The following is a 20320-nucleotide window of genomic DNA, read 5'->3' on the forward strand; positions in this document are numbered from 1 at the left end:
GCTCCAAATGAGCAGGCCGCAGCATGAAGCGAGATCATCGCAGAGCCGGTTCAGTTTTGAGCTGGCAGGTGGAGTGAGCAGTCTGAGAGAGGTTGGCTGAGTGAAACAGGTCATTGTGTGAGACTTCCCCACCCTGAGGCACAATGGAGGAAAGTGAAACCTGCATCAAACGTGGCCACATTGCTCACAGCTACGGTGGGATGTAGGCCTCAACCCTCAGAGAAGGTTAAGCAGGAAGTGCGAGAGGCGTGGTATGAAGTGGAGGAAGCCATTTCTGCCCCACGTGCTGCCCAAATCAAGATCAACATTCAAGTTTATTTACTACATGTACAATGAAGCTTAGAGTGAAATGCTTTGCTTACATTAACACCAATTCTCCCACGGGTGTGCTGGGAGGTGTCACCACACATTCCAGCACCAACACAGAATGCTCACAATGCTCGGCAGAGTAACACAGAAGACAGTCAGCAGCAAAACCATTCCCATTGTTCCCTCCCTCCCTCCCACACACACACTTAGACCCGCGAGAGGGCAGGCCTCCAACCTCCAGTACACGTAGTATAAATGCGCTGAAACTCTGCACTAGCACTGACGCAGGGTCTTGACTCAAAACATCGACAGCTCCTTTCCCTCCATGGACGCTGCTCGGCCTGCTGAGTTCCTCTCGCAGGAAACCAGACACTCTAGCTTCCAGCATCTGAAGTCCCTTGCTTAACCTTGTGTCTGATCTCGGCCTGCCTGCACCTGCAATCCCTGCTTACCAGCCTCCCTCTTCCAACATGGTGTTGTACCATTACTTACTGACTTTCTGCTGTCTCTGTGCTTTTGTCTTAATGCAATCGTTTTCATGAGAGGTCTGGCTGAAGCTGATGTAAATGGTGTATCAGTCAGCAGCTTACCCTAAAATATTGCACAAACATTATTTATTGCACCTAAAGTATAGATATATGCTTCTCAAATGCATATCAGTTTGGATATGGACTAAAATTATGCTTTAGAGTAAAAACACTTAAAATAAACCCAAGCAGTAATGGTGTTCCGCTGTTTGAATTTGCTATGGAAGTAATGAAGCAGTCAGACTGAGAAAATCAGGTCAGTTTGTAACCACGCATATCAGGACAGGGTCTATCTCTAGATAGTTGTGATTACCTGTTCCCTGGTTCGTAGGAAGCAGGGCTACACTAGAAAGGTATTCACTAAAATGTTAGAAATAACCTGATGTTCGCCAGATGTTCTGAAAAATCACTACTCCTTCCCTGATCAGCCTCTATCTCCATGAGTAGATGCAAGTTATAACCTTTATTGTCTAATACACTGAAAGAGATGCTCTTGATACGAATTCATAGGGTGTATGGCGCATGTGAACCTTTTCCTTGTGTGCTTTCTTTATTTTCTTTATCAGTGGAAATGAAATAAATGTGAATTGCATTTAACTGCAATTTGTGTATGTATGTATATATGTGCCTATAAAAAGTATTCACCTCCCCCTTGGTATATCAGGGAAGTAGTAGTGATATTTCAGAAAGTCTTGTGAACATCTAATCATTGATTGCGTAAGTATTCAGCCCCTTTTAATAAGACCTCAATCCAACTGAAAATTTGTGGCTGGACTTGAAAAGGGCTGTCACTGAGGAAAACACACAGAGGATGCAGAGGGGGATCACAAAGTCGAGGAAAGAGGACCGGGTCGAGACAACAGAGACTTATGGAGAAGAGGAGTTCGGTGAGTAATAAAATGGACGAGTTCACGGCGCTAGCCAGGCGTCAGAGAACATTTCGGGAGTGCAGTGTTATGTGTTTCACTGGAACGGGGCTGCACAAGGACCTACCCAATCAAAACTTCTCCATGGACGGCTTCCAGACCATTCCGGCTGACCGGAAGTGCACTGAGAGCGGTAAGCATAAAGGAGTTGGGTGCTTACTGTTCTGATTAACAGCAGATGGTGCAGTCTGGGTCATATTACAATCGAGGAACGTGTTTGTAGACCGGATATTGAACTTTTTACTGTTGGACTTCGGCCACATTCCACCGAGATTCAACACTGGGCGGCACGGGAGGTTGTTCCTGCCTGTGGCCATCGAACTTGCAGCTCCTCCCGTGGAGGGTCAGACACCCTGAGCCAATAGACTGGTCCTGGACTTTTTTCCATCTGGCATAGTTTTGCATTTTGTTGTTTGATTGCTTGTGGTTTCTGTATTGCTATATTTATGCTCTATTCTTGGTTGGTGTGGCTGTAACGAAACCCAATTTCCCTCGAGATCAATAAAGTATATCTATCTATCTATCAATCACTCACGATCCCAATGCAATCTGACAGAGCTTGAGCAGTTTCATAAAGAAGGATGGGGAGAAATTGCAGTGTCCAGATGTGCAAAGCTGATAGAGACCTATCCACACAGACTCAAGGCTGTAATTGCTGCCAAAGGTGCATCGAAATACTGACTTGAAGGGGTGAATACTTATGCAATTAATTATTTTGTGTTTAAATTTGTAATTAACTTAGATCACTTTGTAGAGATCTGTTTTATGCTTGATAGAAGTCTTTTTCTGTTGATCAGTGTCAAAAAAGCCAAATTAAATCCACTGTGGTTTAATGTTGTAAAACAATAAAATATGAAAACTTCCAAGGGGAGTGAAAACTTTTTATAGGCACTGTATATGCATGCATGTGTATATGTGTGTATACATTTGCATGCATATAACTATGTGTGTGCACATGTGAGTAGTCTTGTGTGTGTATGTGTGTATGTGTATGTGTGTAAATATGTGCATGTGCGTGTGTTTGTGTGTGTTCATGTGCGTGTATGAGTGTGCGCGTGTGTGTAAAAGGAATTTCTACTAATTAACATGTATTTAAAACAGCTTCAATTGAAGCTACTTGTTTACTTCTATTGGGCAGCAGTGATCTATGTAACCTGATCAATGGCGTTATCAGTCAAGATATACAAAAGCAATTTCTAAGAGGCAATTATTGTTTCACATGGTATTGATGTTCACAACTGCTAATACATGGAAATGAGTTGTAAAGATATGGGATTCATTTAGCTGTGCTGCTGACTCCGGTTGAAGTGAAGCAGCTCTGTGTTCTGCTCTTGAAAAATAAATTACAAATGCTGAAAATCTGAAATAAAATCAGGAAATACTGGAGTAACACCTGTGCAATGCTGGAGGAACTCAGCATGTCAGACATTCCCTATTGAGGGAAATGAACAGTTAATATTTTGGGCCAAGATATTTCACCAGGATGTAGAAGTCTCGATGAAATGTCTTGGCCTGAAATGCCCACTCACAAACAAGAGAAAACCCGCAGATGCTGGAAATCTGAGCAACACACACAAAATGCTGGAGGAACTCAGCAGGCCAGGTAGCATCCATGGAAAAGAGTATAGTCGATGTTTTGGGCTGAGAGCTGGACTGACAAAGAGTTTCAGCCCGAAATGTCGACTGTACTTTTTCCATAATTGCTGCCTGGCATCTATGTTTCTCCAGCATTTTGTGTGTTGCTGAAATGTCAACTGTTTATTTCCCTCCATACTTGCTACCCAACCTGCTGAGTTCCTCCAGCTGTTGTGTGGTTGCTCAACGTTTTCAGCATCTTCAGAATACTAGAAATGTTCAGCAGGTCAGGTTGCATCTGTGGAGAGGAAAGCAGGATTAATGTTTCAGATTGATACGGTAATTCTGGTTCTCTCTCTGCACATGTAGCCTGACCTGCTGGGCATTTCCAGCACTTCCTGATTCTGTCATGTCCTTTCCTTCAGTGACAGTCTGCACCTGACCATTCACTGGACATTTCGACCATTGCACTGGCACAGGTGGAAGCTTCGTGACTTATCAGATCACTGCAGAACAGTTACATTAGAACAGAGGACACTTCAGCACAGTACACTCCCTTCTGCCCAGGAGGTTGGGCTGACATAACCTACTCTGAGATCAATCTAACCCTTCTCTCCTGCATAGTCCTTCATTTTTCTATCATCCATGTGCATATCTACGAGTTTCTTAAATGTCCCTAACGTATCTGCCTCTACCATCACCCTGGCAGAATATTCCATGCACCCATCACTTTCTGTGTAATAAACGTCTTTCATATCACCCCAATATTTTCCTCCAATAACCTTAAAATTATGCCTACTCATATTAGACATTTCCACCCTGGGAAAAAGTCTCTGTCTATCAACTCAGTCTATGCCTCTTATCATCTTGTACATCTCTATCAAGTCTCACCTCATCCCCCTTCACTGAAAAGAGAGAAGACCTCGCTCACTCAGTCTACCCTCCAAAGACATGCTCTCTAATTCAGGCAGCATCTCCTCTGCCTCCCCTTCTAAAGCTTCCACATCCTACCTATAACAAGGTGACCAGAATTGAACACACACGTGTGCTCTAACCAGAGTTTTATAGAGCTGCATTAATACCTTGTGGCTCCTGAACTCAGTCCATATATAACCATATAACAACTACAGCACGGAAACAGGCCATCTTGGCCCTTCTAGTCCATGCCGAACTCTTACCCTATCCTAGTCCCACCGACCTGCACTCAGCCCATGACCCTCCATTCCTTTCCTGTCCATATATCTATCCAATTTAACTTTAAACGACAACATTGAACCTGCCTCAACCACTTCTGCTGGAAACTCGTTCCACACAGTTACCACTCTCTGAGTAAAGAAGTTCCCCCTCATATTACCCCTAAACTTTTGACCTCTAACGCTCAACCCATCCCCTCTTGTTTGAATCTTCCCCACTCTCAATTGAAAAAGTCTAACCACGTCAACTCTATCAATCCCCCTCATAATTTTAAACACCTCTATCAAGTCCCCCCTCAACCTTCTACGCTCCAAAGAATAAAGACCTAACTTGTTCAACCTTTCTCTGTAATTTAGGAGATGAAACCCAGGCAACATTTTAGTAAACCTCCTCTGTACTCTCTCAATGTTATTGACATCTTTCCTATAATTCGGTGACCAGAACTGTACACAATATTCCAGATTTGGCCTCACCAATGCCTTATACAAATTCAACATTACATCCCAACTCCTATACTCAATGCTCTGATTAATAAAGGCCAGCCTACCAAAAGCTTTCTTCAACGCCCTATCCACATGAGATTCCACCTTCAGGGAACTATGCACCATTATTAATGCTGTTCTACTGCATTCTTCAATGCCCTACCATTTACCATATATGTCCTATTTTGATTAGTTCTACCAAAATGTAGCACCTCATATTTTTCAGCATTAAACTCCATCTGCTATCTTGCAGCCTACTCTTCTAACTGGCCTTAATCTCTCTGCAAGCTTTGAAAACCTACCTCATCACCCACAACTCCACCTAAAGAATCTTAGTATCATCTGCATACTTACTAATCCAATTTACCACCCCATCATCCAGATCATTAATATATATGACAAACAACATTGGACCCAGTACAGATCCCTGAGGCACACCACTGCACACCCACCTCCAATCTGACAAACAGTTATCCACCACTACTCTCTGGCGTCTCCCATCCAGCCACTGCTGAATCCAATTTACTACTTCAATATTAATACCTAACGATTGAACCTTCCTAACTAACCTTCCGTGTGGAACCTTGTCAAAGGCCTTACTGAAGTCCATATAGACAATATCCACCGCTTTACCCTCGTCAACTTTCTTAGTGACCTCATCAAAAAAATTCAATAAGATTTGTCAAACATGACCTTCCATGCACAAATCCATGTTGACTGTTCCTAATCAGACCCTGTCTATCCAGATAATTATATATACCATCTCTAAGAATACTTTCCATCAATTTACCCACCACTGACGTCAAACTCACGGGCCAATAATTGCCAGATTTATTCTTAGAACCCTTCTTATACCTTCTTAACCCCTGAATAAAGAAAACCATCACACCATTCTTCTGTGCTTTCCCACAGCCCTGCAAATGATTTTGCCTCAGGTGCCCATCCAATTGCCTTTGAAAGCTCCATTGGTTTCATTTTCCTTACAAGTAGCAGGTTCTAAATCACAACCACCTACTACTGTATAAAGAACTGTTCCTTATCTTACCTCTCAATCTTATGCCTTTCCATTTAAGTCTGTGTCTCCTGGTCCTTGAAATAACTGCTGATAAGAACAGTTTCTGTTTAACTTCGAAAGCAGTCATGATCCTGTACACCACATCTGGTATATTGTGTCAGTTCTGGCCTGTACTGTGCTTTAATATTCTGATCTACCTCTTCACCTTCTTTGCTCCAAGAAGATCAGCCTCAGCTACCCCAGTCAAACATTGGAGCTGAAATCCCTGAATCCTTGGACCCATTCCAGTAAATCTCTTTTGCATCCTCATTTGGAATTCACATCCTTAAATCTATTGGTCAGTTCTGAATGTAATACACTGGTTTTGTAAATTGATCAATGTCTTTTTTTTAAAAGCTCAATATAATCTTCCTGCCTTTGCATTCTATGAAGCGTAGGTTCACATAATGCTTCAACATATCCTGCCCTGTTCAAAGATGCCTGCATTGATACACTATTGCTGTATACGTCTGGTTTATTTCCATGTTCTTTCTGCCTGAATGCTGCACTTCATACTTCTCCGTAACAAATTTCTCTTAATTATCGTCTGCTTATTATATAAATAAATTTCTGTCCACTTCCAGAGGGTTTCTATCAACCAAACCTCCATTACATATCTGTGATATTTTAAGTTCTATCTTGCTTACTCATATACAAAGTCCTAACCGTATATTAAAAAAAGCAGTGACTTCTGCATCGATCCCGGGAGAATATCTCTGCCTACAAATCTCCAGCTTGAAAACCAGCTACCTATCTGTTGGATTAAGGTGTAGAAGTTACTTTCTTTCTATTTTTCTTGTAGTTTGACTTTCCTATTCAAGCTTGCATTTTTATATACTCACCTACTCAGTGGCCACTTTATTAGGTACACCTGTACACCTTCTCATTAATGTTAATATCTAATCCGCCAGTCATGTGGCAACAACACAACGCATAAAAGCATGCAGAGGTTCAGTAGTTGTTCCGACCAAACATCAGAGTGGGGAAGAGATATGATCTAAGTGACTTTGACCATGGAAGTTGGTGCCAGATGGGAGGTTTGAGTACCTCAGAAACTGCTGATCTGCTTGGATCTTCACGCACAACCATCACTAGAGTTCACAGGAACAGTGAGTGCAGTTCTGTGGGCGAAAATGCCTTGTTTATGAGAGAGGTGAGAGGAGAATGGCTAGACTGGTTCAAGTTAACAGAAAGGTGACAGTAACTCAAATAACCACACGTTACAACAGTGGTGTGCAGAACAGCATCTCTGAATGCACAGAAGTCGAACCTTGAAGTGGATGGACTACAGCAGCAGAAAACCATGAACATAGACACCGCCTAACCTCCTGTACCTAATAAAGTGGCCACTGAGTGTATATGTAAGAGTTCAGTGAATTTTATAGTGATTATAGCACAGCTGCTTCTAGAAACTTCTAATTGTTCTGTAGCAGGTGCTACACCACTTGAATCTGACTATTCCTTAGGTTATTAGCTATTGCTGGAATTTGTGTTAGCTCTAGTTTAAATATAAGATGATCGTGGCTGCTTTTTTTCTTTTTTTTATTCTCTTGGCTCCTCTTTTTTTTTGTTAATTTTTCACTCTTGTAACATGTAATAAAACTATTGTAAGCAGTAAGTTTTCTACCTCATTCTTGACTTCCAAAGAATCTTTGAGTCACAAGAATATCAGAATCCAGCATCTACCAACTCTTTTATCCTTGTCAACCTCTGCCACTAATCCTTCTTAATCCTTTCCTTTTGCTGAACAGCCTATTATGCGAGACTTTGCAGAAAATCTTCTGAAAATCGACACTGCATTCTTTTTACCAGCTTACTCTTTTTCTGAAGAAATGCATTCGCGGTAAGAAGTGATGTACACAGGCGCGCATCAGTCTGCTGCTTCTTAATCATTTAAGATTCTGCAACTAGCCAAGTTTGTCCCGAAGTCTTCAGAAATTACAGGCACGGGTGAAAGAGGGAAGGAAGATGAAAGAACAGTTCTCCTTTCATTTTTGAACCCTTTTGCTCTCCAGTTATAGAAAACTGTGAGAAACAGAGGAAGAGGAAGGACAAGTCATCTACTCGAGTTCTGTCTATCAACAGAACGGTCTTATTAAAACACACAGGTCCTGTTTGTTTTAAAATTGTAATCACACTCATTGAAAAACAATAAGAAAAGCAGCTACAATTTGGGATTACTGTTTTCGATCTGCACTTACCATTTCATCCGGCATGGGAGGAATTACATCCGGCAAGGGAGAAAGGGGGAAGCGGATATACTCATACTGCCATTTGTAGGTGAAATTGATTGAAAATTGACCATTGATTCGTACAGTGATGTAGTCATTAACCTGCAGGTATGGAACAGGTATCACACATTCATATGCAGTTGGATATCACAGTGGTTCAGGTTTGAAGAGGACATAAACTGAGTTCAGAAGATTGAGAGTAGAGTCAATCAAGTTGTTGAAATAATTTATTCAACAGAATAGAACAGGAGTGATCCCCCTTTTCTCTTTTCCATTCCCAATTCTGGCTCCCCTCCTACTCCTTCTCTTCTCCACACTTGTCCATCAGCTCCCCCTGGTACCCCTCCTCCTCCTCTTTCTCCCATGGTCCTCTCTCCTCTTCTATCAGATTCGTTCTTCTGTAGACCTTTACCTCTTCCACTTATCACCTCCCTGCTTCTCACTTCGTCCTCCCTCCCTCACCAACGAATCTTCCCCTATCACCTGCCGGCTTGTGCTCCTTCCCCTCCACCCATCTTCTTATTCTGGCTTCTGCCCCATTCCTTTCCAGTCCTGATAAAGAGGCTCAGCCCAAAACATTGATCTCTACAAATGTAGAAGCTACTGTGTAAAAGTCATGTGAGATGTCATGCATGTAGCTTCACATGACCTGGTCCAATGTCAGATGGATAAAAATGTCAATGCCGTCAACCTCAAGGGATATTTATAAGGAGAACTAGAAGTCTGCCTCCCCCCTCCTTGTGGTGAAAATCATCAAGATTTCCACTGAAATTTACAGTCATGAACCTTGTTGTCTCATCTGACTGAGACTGATGGAAACTTACATGCATCCATATTGGCTCAGGAAGATTTCCTCTTTTTGGCCATTTCCAATGCTTCATTGAAATTTCGTGTTCATTAATTAGCAGCCCACCCTCGTTATGGTACAGCAGGATAGTTGACTTTCTGGTAATATATCAAGTGAAGAGAAATAATTACACTACCAACTTGGAACTATTGCACTAAAGGAGTTTGTTCAGCCTGTCCTACCCATCTGTTTTAAGGAACTACACTGTTTAATTAGTCCTAACACAAAAGCCCTGTAAGGATTTCATTGACAAGAATACGTCAAAGTTCCTTATTAAACTTTATGAATTTTTTATTTCCATCTGCACTTTCATGAAATTCATCCTGAGACAAGTGTGAAATTTGTTTTAACCTCACAAAAAAAATTACTAATGCAATATTGTGAATCACATAGCTGTGGAGCAGTGCCTTTTTGTGCATGTCTCTCCCCGGTAGCTATTTTAACACTGTAATTTAGACTTCTAGTGATGTTGTGAATGACTGTGGGGGTATCAAACCATTAATTAGGAGTGGCTCATTAGAACTCCACTAATCATTGTGAACTGTGTGCATTGACAAAGAGTATTGCTAGTACAAACTCCACCTGGAGAACTTTAGAGAGGTTGTAATCTTTTAGTGATCCAACCAACACCAGATCAACACGTGGATTACTAGAACAACACAAATCTGACACGTCTATCACTTCCTTCCAATTAGACACATTACAGCCTCATATACTCAATGCTTTCAACTCATTTGGTGTCACTCTTTTTGACTCGCTACCCATTTTGTCTTACATTGTGAATTCTTTTTATCATATTAAACTCTTCCCTTCTACCCAGTCAGACTTTTCCTTTTAACAAACACAAATTGCAGGAGGAATTTAGCAAATCAGACAGCAAGTATGGAAAGGGAGAGGAATAAACAGTGATGCTGCCTGACTTGCTTGCTGAGTTCCTCCAGCATTGTGTGTGTGTTCCTGTGGATTTCCAGTATCTCTTTGTGCTTAAGACTTTTCCTACAAAAAGTAGTGGATACAGCCCAGTCCATCACGGGTAAAGCCCACCAGGCCATTGGGCACATTGGGAGGAAAGCAGCATCCATCGTCAGGATATGCTGTCTTCTCACTGCAAGCATCAGGAAAAAGGCACAGGAGCCTCAGGACTCACACCACCAGGTTCAGGAACAGTTATTACCCCTCAACCATCAGGCTCTTGAACCAGAAGGGATAACTTCATTCAACTTCACTTGCTGCACCATTGAAATGTTCCTACAACCAATGGATTAACTTTCAAGGACTCTTCATCTCATGTTCTCAATATTTATTGCTTATTTATTATTATTATTTCTTTCTTTTTGTATTTGCAGTTTGTTGACTTTTGCATGCTGGTTGAATGCCCAAGTTGATGTAGTCTTTCACTGATTTGGTTATGGTTATTAATCAATGGATTTACTGTGTACACCTGCAAGAAAATGAATCTCAGGGTTGTATGTGGTGATGTATATGTACTTTGATAATAAATTTACATTGAACTTTGAACTGTTCCATTTGTTCTTCCTTCCTTCCCCTCTTACTCTGAAATTTAAAACTCGTTTTTTATGTCACTTTTTATAGTTCTGTTTTACTCTCTCCATGGGAGCTGTTTACGTATTTCCAGCATTTCCTGGTTGATCTTGGATTTGTGGATCTTTGGGTGCCTTTCTACTCCCTGTATAGTCAAAACAGCGTGGCCAGATTCAGTTCTAATTCCATCTACAAGTTTGCAGATGACACCACTGTAGTGGGCCAAAACTCAATAACTATGAGAAGATAGGCAGCCCAGTGATACGGTGCTATGGTGATATGATTTTTTTTGTGTTTACCAGTGATATGGTGTCATGACAACAACCTTTCCCTCACTGTCAGCAAAACTAAGGAGCTGGTCATTGACTTCAGGAAGTGAGGGGGTGTGGTAGTGTATAGAGCATGTTCTCTTGTTTACATCAAAGATGCTGAGGTCAAGAAGATTGAAAGCTTCAAGTCCCTGACCAAGAAAGCTCACCAGTACTTCTCATAGAAACATAGAAACATGGAAAACCTACAGCACAATACAGGCCCTTCGGCCCACAGAGTTGTGCCGAACATGTCCCTACCTTAGAAATTACTAGGTTTACCTATAGCCCTCTATTTTACTAAGCTCCATGTACCTATCTAAAAGTTTCTTAAAAGTTTCAGGAGGCTAAAGAAATTTGACAAGTCCCTTTTGACTTCACCAAGTTTTATAGATCCTATCTGGATACATCACAGCTTGTTAATGCTGTACCCATGACTTCAAGGTTCTGCAAAGTTGTGGACACCTCCCTGGTCTCTGTTTACACTTTTCGCTGCCTCAAAGATCCCACTCACCCCAGATACTTTCTCTATACCTTCACCCCTCTCGCTTGATGCAGCCGGAGAATGGTGCTGGAGTCTTGGGTCTTGGGCAAGGTTTAATCGACACTGTTTCTGGATTGGACACTGCAGGTCATGTTATATGTGTTTCTGGTTTCTGCTTATGCCTGTTTTTATTTCTATTTTGTGTCATTTTGATCAGCGTGGACTGACTCTGTGGCCTGCAGTCAATGAACGACACACCACTAAATTGAAATGAACTAAGCTAAACTAAGCATTCTCAGATTGTTTCAGTGACACTGTGGTTTGATATTTAATATTCTGTCTTCTTGCTCATTTTTGCTGTTTGTGTGATTTGTTCTTTTGGATGTTTGATGTTTCTTTTGAACGTGTTTCATGGTCTTTTTTGTTTCATGGGTGTCTGTGGGAAGACGATTATCAGGGTTGTATACTGCACACATACTTTGATAATAAATGTACTTTGAAAGTTTGAAATTTGAACCCCCCCCCCCGCCCACCATTGGGCAGAGGAGTCAAAAGCTTGAAAGTATATACTGCGCCCGGACAGATGTATCCATTGTTATGAGACCATTGAATGTACAATAGGAAAAGCTCTTGACCTCACAATCTACCTCATTATAAGCTTGCACCTTACTGTCTGTCTGCACATTTTTCTGTAACAATAACACTTTATTCTCCATTCTGTTATTGTTTCCCTTGCCCTATCGCAATGTACCGATGCGATGACAAGACCTGTATGGATGACATGCAAAACTACCTCAGTACCTGTAACAACAATGAACCAGTTTATAAAACAACAATAAATCAAGGATTTTGCTTTAGCATTTCCAATAGATTATTTAACACTTACTCTCCAGGTAGGAAAATACTCCCATCTCCAAATGGTGTGAAACTGCCCAGTAAGGTGGGCCGTACTGCAGAATCATCAAAGATATTGGTGTAAAATGCTTCTGGACAGGAGAGCCCAGAGTGACTGCGACATACGGCGATATTTCCTGAAGGGTAACTGCACCTGGAGTCAAGGAGTAATTCAACAACAGGAGTGACGAGCTTTCATTATGAGTTGGAGTACCGTCACCTGGTTAACTGGTAACCATCCACCTACAATCAGTTCATCACCATCATCGCATATTATCAGCAAAATTCAAAAGCGACATATTCCTCAACATGACTAATGTACTGACCATAAATCACCCCATCCTTCCACGAGCTCCCCTATCGTTCTCCATCCCTCCCATAGTGTGTCACCCACCCCATCATCCTTCCCCACCACACTCAACTGTTTCTATCACTCTCACTCACCTTTCCCTAGAACTCCCCACCCATCACTCTCACTCACCTGACTCCCCGCCTCCATCATTGTCTCTTCACCGTCATTCTCAGTTCCTGCATTATTCCTGACACCAGTCACTGCACTTACTTACCATTACTCCTCCTCATACCTTGTCCAATCTCTGCCACCCCGCATCTTCCCTTTCACACTCCTGATCACCTCTCCTAACCCAACTTACCCCTCCACCCCTCTTCATCCCTCTCCATCCGTCTTCCCTCATCACCCTTAAATTCTCCATCACTCTTCCCTCCTCACCATTACTCTTCATCATTCTTCCCTCATCAACCACAAACTCATCATCACCCTTCACTATCCCAAATATTTTCCCTCCCTTTTCACTCTCACCCTCCCAACACACCATGACTTATATCTCGCACCTTCACCCACCATTCTTACCTTTCTCCATCACTATCACCTCTCATTACCCACTCAGCTTCTTCCTCACTGTCCTCAGCCACTCCGTACTCACACAATCACTCTCACTCAGCACACTCCGTCATTCCCCCTTCCTAACTGCACACATCCCATCCCCCTCACCTCCCTGCCAATCCCTGTGTACACTGCCCCCAGCAGACCCCCAGGGTCCCAGCCACCCCATTGTTCTATTTTCTCATCTTACACTCTCTCCACAGCCCCATGGCAGTATTCTCCTCCTGCCCTTCTTGCTCCCGCTTCCTGTCACTGTAATCTGGTCTAATCACTTCCCACCCTCCTTACGCACCTTACTCTGTTCCACCAATCACTCAGTCCCCAACAATTCCCCCTCCCAATCACTCACTCCTACACTATATCACCCTACCACATCACCCTCCCTTTGTGCATCACTCTCACCCTCCCCTCATGCATCACTCTCACCCTCCCCTCGTACATCACTCTCACCCTCCCCTCGTACATCACTCTCACTCTCCCCTCGTGCATCACTCTCACTCTCCCCTCGTGCATCACTCTCACTCTCCTATTATTCATGATCGCCCATCACTTTCTTTCTCAACACTATAACCCTTCCCGATCCCAATCTCACTCACTCTCCCATTACTCCACCCATCCCTATTACTCTCATACTCTCCAGCCACTCCAGGAAACACAAAAATACAGGGAAATAGGAGCAGGAATGGGCCAGCAGACACATCAGTCCTGTTCACCATTCAGTATGATCATGACTAATCTGTACTGGTCTCAACTGCTCTTCTGAGACTGCTCCCCAAGCCCTTAATTTCTTAATCTTTCAAATATTTATCTATCTCCATCTTAAAAATGATCAGGCCCCCATGGCCCTCAGGGGCAGAGAGCTCCGGAGATTCACGTGTAGTTATGTTCCCTTGTTCTCAATTCTCCTACTAATGAAAACATCTCAACATTTACCCCAGGAAATCCCTTTAGGATCTTGTCTGACTGAATGGGCTCACCCTTCATTCTCCTAAACTCTAAGGAGTACAGACCCATGTCAGCCACCTTGGCAATCACACCATCTGCTGTCACTCTCGTCCTTCCCTCTCATTCTTACTCTCCTCAGCATTGTTACCCCATGACTAGAATACCACTGTTCACTGTTCACCTTTGTTAAAACCATATGAATCTCCATTTCCTTAGCTCAGTCGATCCTTACCTTTAACTTTCTCTTCTTTTGGTTCAATCCCCTTTCTTGGAAAAACAACTTGATAACCCTACTTGTTCCAGCCACAGGATTAAGTGCTGCTTCACTTCACTCAGACTACTTACACTAACTTCTTATGCCATTCGCTGCATTTTTAAACAGAAGACACGGGTCAATGTTATTGAAAACAGTAATACTGAAGTTTCAAGGATACTAAATGATGCACGATCCATCATTTAATGCATAATGTAGTTTATTTAATGCAGGATTTTCTACTTTCATGGCTGGGATTGGAGGTTTTCCATCCTTTAGAGCAAACACTGGGGCCAACGCTTGCTTCCAGTATTTGCCCAAGGGCACAGTTCTGGCCTCTTCATAGTGTAGGAGGATCACTGGCTTGTTGAATCCATGCTTCGCCATACTCATGCTTTGCAATTTTCTGAATGGAAAACAAAAAGTGAATAAAGTGTTTCCAGTTAGGCCCATAACTGCTGATCCACTTTATTTATTATAACCAGCTACTTTTTTTTTTGCACAAGAGATTCTGCAGATGCTGGAAATCCACAGCAACACAGAAAATACTCAACAGGTAGGTCGCATCTATGGAGGTAGAATAAGCAGTACGTTTTGGACCAAGGTTCCTTTCCAGTCCCGATGCAGCATCCCAGCTTGAAATGTTGACTATTGATTCTCCTCCATAGATGTTGCCTGACCTGCTGAGTTCCTTCAGCATTTGTGTGTTACATCTACTTTGTTTGCCAGAACAACAAATGTAACCTTTAAAAGTACAGAAGGAATTATTGGCCCTTCCCATCTCTGATTTCTCCATCTTCTCATTTGCAATCACAATCCATGCACAAATCCATATCGAGGCACCAGAGAGGTTGGGAATAAAAACATTTAGTTGAGACAGAAGATCAAATTGGAGGAAATAAGAATATCATGGTCCTGGGTAAACTCAGTGAGGAACTTCCTAGACCGTGGTGATAATATGAACCAAGAAGTAACTCCGGCAAGTACAACAGATGGATTTAAGGGGAAAAGTAGGATATTCCAATGGAGGAAGGAAGAGAAGACTCGTGGAGAGTATAAAAGCATTTGGGTTGAAGAGCTTGTTTCTGATTCCATGTGATTCTGCATACCTACCCCATTTGACTGTTGTTCTCCACCAGCAACATCCTTCCATTTGTTTCCAAAAAGCACGGGGGAAATTTTTCGGGGATGTGGGAGGATTTTGTATTTAGAATCAAGCACAGTAGCTTTTATAACAACATTTCTACAATTTTTGATTACAAACCCTGCCAGTGGAAAAGCCTGCTCCTAATTTATTCTTTTCAAAATTCCTCTTCAATTCAACCCAGAATGTATGTTGCCTCCCAGGAGCTGGATCAGAGACATCTCAGACTGAGCCCATGGCATCCTTAAAGGGGATGGAGAACATTCAGAAGTCGTGGTACATATTGGCACCAATGACATAGGTAGGCAAAGGGATGAGGTCCTGAGGAGTGACAATAGGGAGCCAGGAAGTGAGTTAAAAAGCAGAATCACAAGGGTAGTAATCTCTGGATTACTGCTTGTGCCACATGCCAGTGAGGGTAAAAATAGAATGATTTCGCAGATGAATGTTTGGCTGAGGAATTGGTGCAGCAGGTGGGGTTTCAGATTTCTAGATCATTGGAATCTCTCTTAGAGAAGTGATGACTTGCTTTGGGGACAGACTGCCTGAATGTGAGAGAGACCAATATCCTTTTTGGCAGATTTGCTACAGGTTATGGGGTGGCTTTTTAAACTAGGTTGGCAAGGGGTTGGGAATCAGAGTGATAGGTCGGAGAATCTCATATTAGGTCAGAGTTGGTGTAAAGATAGATGTAATGTGTAGAGAGACTGTGAGGAAGGATAGGCTCTGGAAAAAGCATCAGTCTCATCAGTTGGTTGATTCAAATGTGCTTACTTTAATGCGAGGTGTCTCCGGAACAAGGGTGATGGACGCAGAGCTTGGATCAGTACATGGAGCTACAATGGGGTGGCCATTATAGAGACTTGGCTGTCAAAAGAATGGCTGCTGGATGTTGCAGGTTTAGATGTTTCAAAAGGGACAGAGAGGGAGGGAAAAGGTAGGTGAGAGGCATTACTAATCAGGGATAGTATCGCAGCTGCAGAAGGATGGATATCGTGGGGAGGATTATCCGACTCAGTTTGGATGAACATCAGAAACAGGAATACTTCAACCACACTATAGTCGCATTCTATAGGCTCCTGGTACCAATAGGGACACTGAGGAGCAGATCAGAAGACAGATTTTGGAAAGATGCAAAAATAACAGGGTTGTTGGAATTGGTGACTTCAACTTCCCAAATAGTGATTGGCACCTCCTTCGTACGAAAGACTGAGATAGGGCAGAGTTTATTAGGTGTGTCCTTGAAGAATTCCCTGAGAATCTAATTATTGCTCCCAAATTACTGCATTATAGCGTCATAATTAGCCGTCCCCTAATTAAACACGTAAACAGGTCAACTAGAGGAGAGTCCAGGTAGGATCTGGTACTAGGTGGCAGATCTCTCAATGAATGAGCATTTCAGAGAAAGTGACCACAATTCCCTGACCTTTACCATAGCCTTTGGTAAGGATAGGCATAGATGGTATGGGAAAGTATTTAATTAGGTGAGGGCTAATTATGATACAATTAGGCAGGAACTTAGGAATGAAAATTGGGAACCGATGTTCTTGGGGAAATGACATTGGAAATGTGGAGGTGGTTTAGGGAGCACTTTTGCATGAGGTTCTGGATAGGTTTGTCCCAATGAGAGGGAAGGGATGGAAAGGTGAAGGAACTATGGTTGACAGGAGATGTGGAACATCTAGTGAGGAGGAATAAGGAAACATATGCAAGGTTTAGGAAGCAAAGATCTTACTGGCCTCTTGAGAGCTATCAGGTAGCTAGGAAAGAACTTAAGAAAACAATTAAGAAAGTTAGAAGGGGGCATGAGAAGTCCTTGGTGAGCAGAATTAAAGAAAACTCCAAGCAGTTCTATGCATGAATGAAGAACATGAGGATGACTAGTGTCAGGATAGAACTGATCACTGATAAAAGAGGAAACATGCCCAGAGTTGGAAGAGGGAGAGGAGGTCCTCACTGAATACTTTGTTACAATATTCGCCAGAGAGATGGAACGACAAATATGAGGGAAGCGTAGAACAGGTTAAAAAGCTGGAACATGTCAATATTAAGAAAGAGGATGAGCTGGAACTTTTGAAAAACATTAGGATAGATAAGTCCCTGGGGCCAGATTGGATATTTCCTCCATTTACCTGTCTAGTAGTCTCTTAAATTTCACTAGTGTATCTGCCTCCACCACTGACTTAGGCAGTGCATTCCACGCACCAACCACTCTATAAGTAAAAAACCTTCCTCTAAAATCCCCCTTGAACTTCCCACCCCTTACCTTAAAGCCATGTCCCCTTGTATTGAGCAGTGGTACCCTGGGGAAGAGGCACTGGCTATCCACCTTATCTATTCCTCTTAATATCTTGTATACCTCTATCATGTCTCCTCTCATTCTCCTTCTCTCCAAAGAGTAAAGCCCTAGCTCTCTTAATCACTGATCATAATCCATACTCTCTAAACCAGGCAGCATCCTGGTAAATCTCCTCTGTACCCTTTCCAATGCTTCCACATCCTTCCTATAGTGAGGCGACCAGAAATGGACACAGTACTCCAAGTGTGGCTTAATCAGAGTTTTATAGAGCTGCATCATTACCTCGCGACTCTTAAACTCTATCCCTCGACTTATGAAGGCTAACACCCCATAAGCTTTCTTAACTACCCTATCTACCTGTGAGGCAACTTTCAGGGATCTGTGGACATGTACCCTGAGATCCCTCTGCTCCTCCACACTACCAAGTATCCTGCCATTTACTTTGTACTCTGCCTTGGAGTTTGTCCTTCCAAAGTGTACCACCTCACACTTCTCCGGGTTGAACTCCATCTGCCACTTCTCAGCCCACTTCTGCATCCTATCAATGTCTCTCTGCAATCTTTGACAATCCTCTACACTATCTACAACACCACTAACCTTTGTGTCATCTGCAAACTTGCCAGCCCACCCTTCTACCCCCACATCTAGGTCGTTAATAAAAAAAGTAGAGGTGCCAGAACAGATTCTTATGGGACACCACTAGTCACAATCCTCCAATCTGAATGTACTCCCTCCACCACCACCCTCTGCCTTCTGCAGGCAAGCCAATTCTGAATCCACCTGGCCAAACTTCCCTGGATCCCATGCCTTCTGACTTTCTGAATAAGCCTACCGTGTGGAGCCTTGTCAAATGCCTTACTAAAATCCATATAGATCACTTCCACTGCACTACCCTCATCTATATGCCTGGTCACCTCCTCAAGGAACTCTACCAGGCTTGTTAGTTCACAATCTGCCCTTCACAAAGCCATGCTGACAGTCCCTGATCAGACCATGGTTCTCTAAATGCTCAGATATCCTATCTCTATGAATCTTTTCCAACAGCTTTCCCACCACAGACGTAAGGCTCACTGGTCTATAATTACCTGGACTATCCCTACTACCTTTTTTGAACAAAGGGACAACATTCGCCACCCTCCAATCCTCCGGTACCATTCCCGTGGACAATGAGGACATAAAGATCCTAGCCAGAGGCTCAGCAATCTGTTCCCTTGCCTCGTGGAGCAGCCTGGGGAATATTCCGTCAGGCCCCGGGGACTTATCCGTCCTAATGTATTTTAACAACTCCAACACCTCCTCTCCCATAATATCAACATGCTCCAGAACATCAACCTCACTCATATTGTCCTCACTGTCATCAAGTTCCCTCTCATTGGTGAATACTGAAGAGAAGTATTCATTGAGGACCTCGCTCACTTCCACAACCTCCAGGAACAACTTCCTACCTTTATCTCTGATCAGTCCTACCTTCACTCCTGTCATCCTTTTGTTCTTCACATAATTGAAGAGTGCTTTGGGGTTTTCCTTTTCCCTACTCGCCAAGGCCTTCTCATGCCCCCTTCTTGCTCTCCTCAGCCCCTTCTTAAGCTCCTTTCTTGCTACCCTATATTCCTCAATAGACCCATCTGATCCTTGCTTCCTAAACCTCATGTATGCTGCCTTCTTCCACCTGACTAGATTTTCCACCTCACTTGTCACCCATGGTTCCTTCACCCTACCATTCCTTATCTTCCTCACCAGGACAAATTTATCCCTAACATCTTGCAAGAGATCTCTAAACATCGACCACATGTCCATAGTACATTTCCCTGCAAAAACATCATCCCAATTCACACCCGCAAGTTCTAGCCTTATAGCCTAATAATTTGCCCTTTCCCAATTAAAAATTTTCCTATCCTCTCTGATTCTATCCTTTTCCATGATAATGCTAAAGGCCAGGGAGCGGTGGTCACTGTCCCCCAGATGCTCATCCACTGAGAGATCTGTGACCTGACCCGGTTTGTTACCTAATACTAGATCTAGTATGGCATTCTCCCTAGTCGGCCTGTCAACATACTGTGACAGGAATCCATCCTGGACACACTTAACAAATTCTGCCTTGTCTAAACTGTTGGAACTAATCAGGTGCCAATCAATATTAGGGAAGTTAAAGTCACCCATGATAACAACCCTGTTATTTTTGCATCTTTCCAAAATCTGCCTCTCAATCTGCTCCTCTGTATCTCTGTTGCCACCAGGGGGCCTATAGAATACTCCCAGTAGAGTAACTGCTCCCTTCCTGTTCCTGACCTCCACCCATACTGACTCAAAAGAGGATCCTGCTACATTACCCACCCTTTCTGTAGCTGTAATAGTATCCCTGACCAGTAAAGCCACCCCTCCTCCCCTCCCCTCCCCCATCC

General features: G+C 42.9%; 1 protein-coding gene across 3 annotated transcripts in view; it reads right to left on the reverse strand.

Moving 5' to 3' along the window:
- Positions 1 to 20320, reverse strand: part of LOC140186655 (uncharacterized protein C3orf20-like) — a 144129-nt gene that overhangs the window by 74232 nt on the left and 49577 nt on the right. For 2 of the 3 annotated variants that reach the window (XM_072241060.1, XM_072241062.1), the window contains exons 8-11: positions 14657 to 14881; positions 12366 to 12521; positions 9123 to 9243; positions 8269 to 8400 (exon numbers count right to left, since the gene is read on the reverse strand). In XM_072241060.1, the coding sequence (XP_072097161.1) occupies positions 8269 to 8400; positions 9123 to 9243; positions 12366 to 12521; positions 14657 to 14881 (634 nt within the window). The remainder of the gene's footprint in view (positions 1 to 8268; positions 8401 to 9122; positions 9244 to 12365; positions 12522 to 14656; positions 14882 to 20320) is intronic. The other variant, XM_072241061.1, reaches the window with a different exon arrangement.

The sequence above is a fragment of the Mobula birostris genome, chromosome 23 (assembly GCF_030028105.1).
Source record: "Mobula birostris isolate sMobBir1 chromosome 23, sMobBir1.hap1, whole genome shotgun sequence".
NCBI lineage: Eukaryota > Metazoa > Chordata > Chondrichthyes > Myliobatiformes > Myliobatidae > Mobula > Mobula birostris.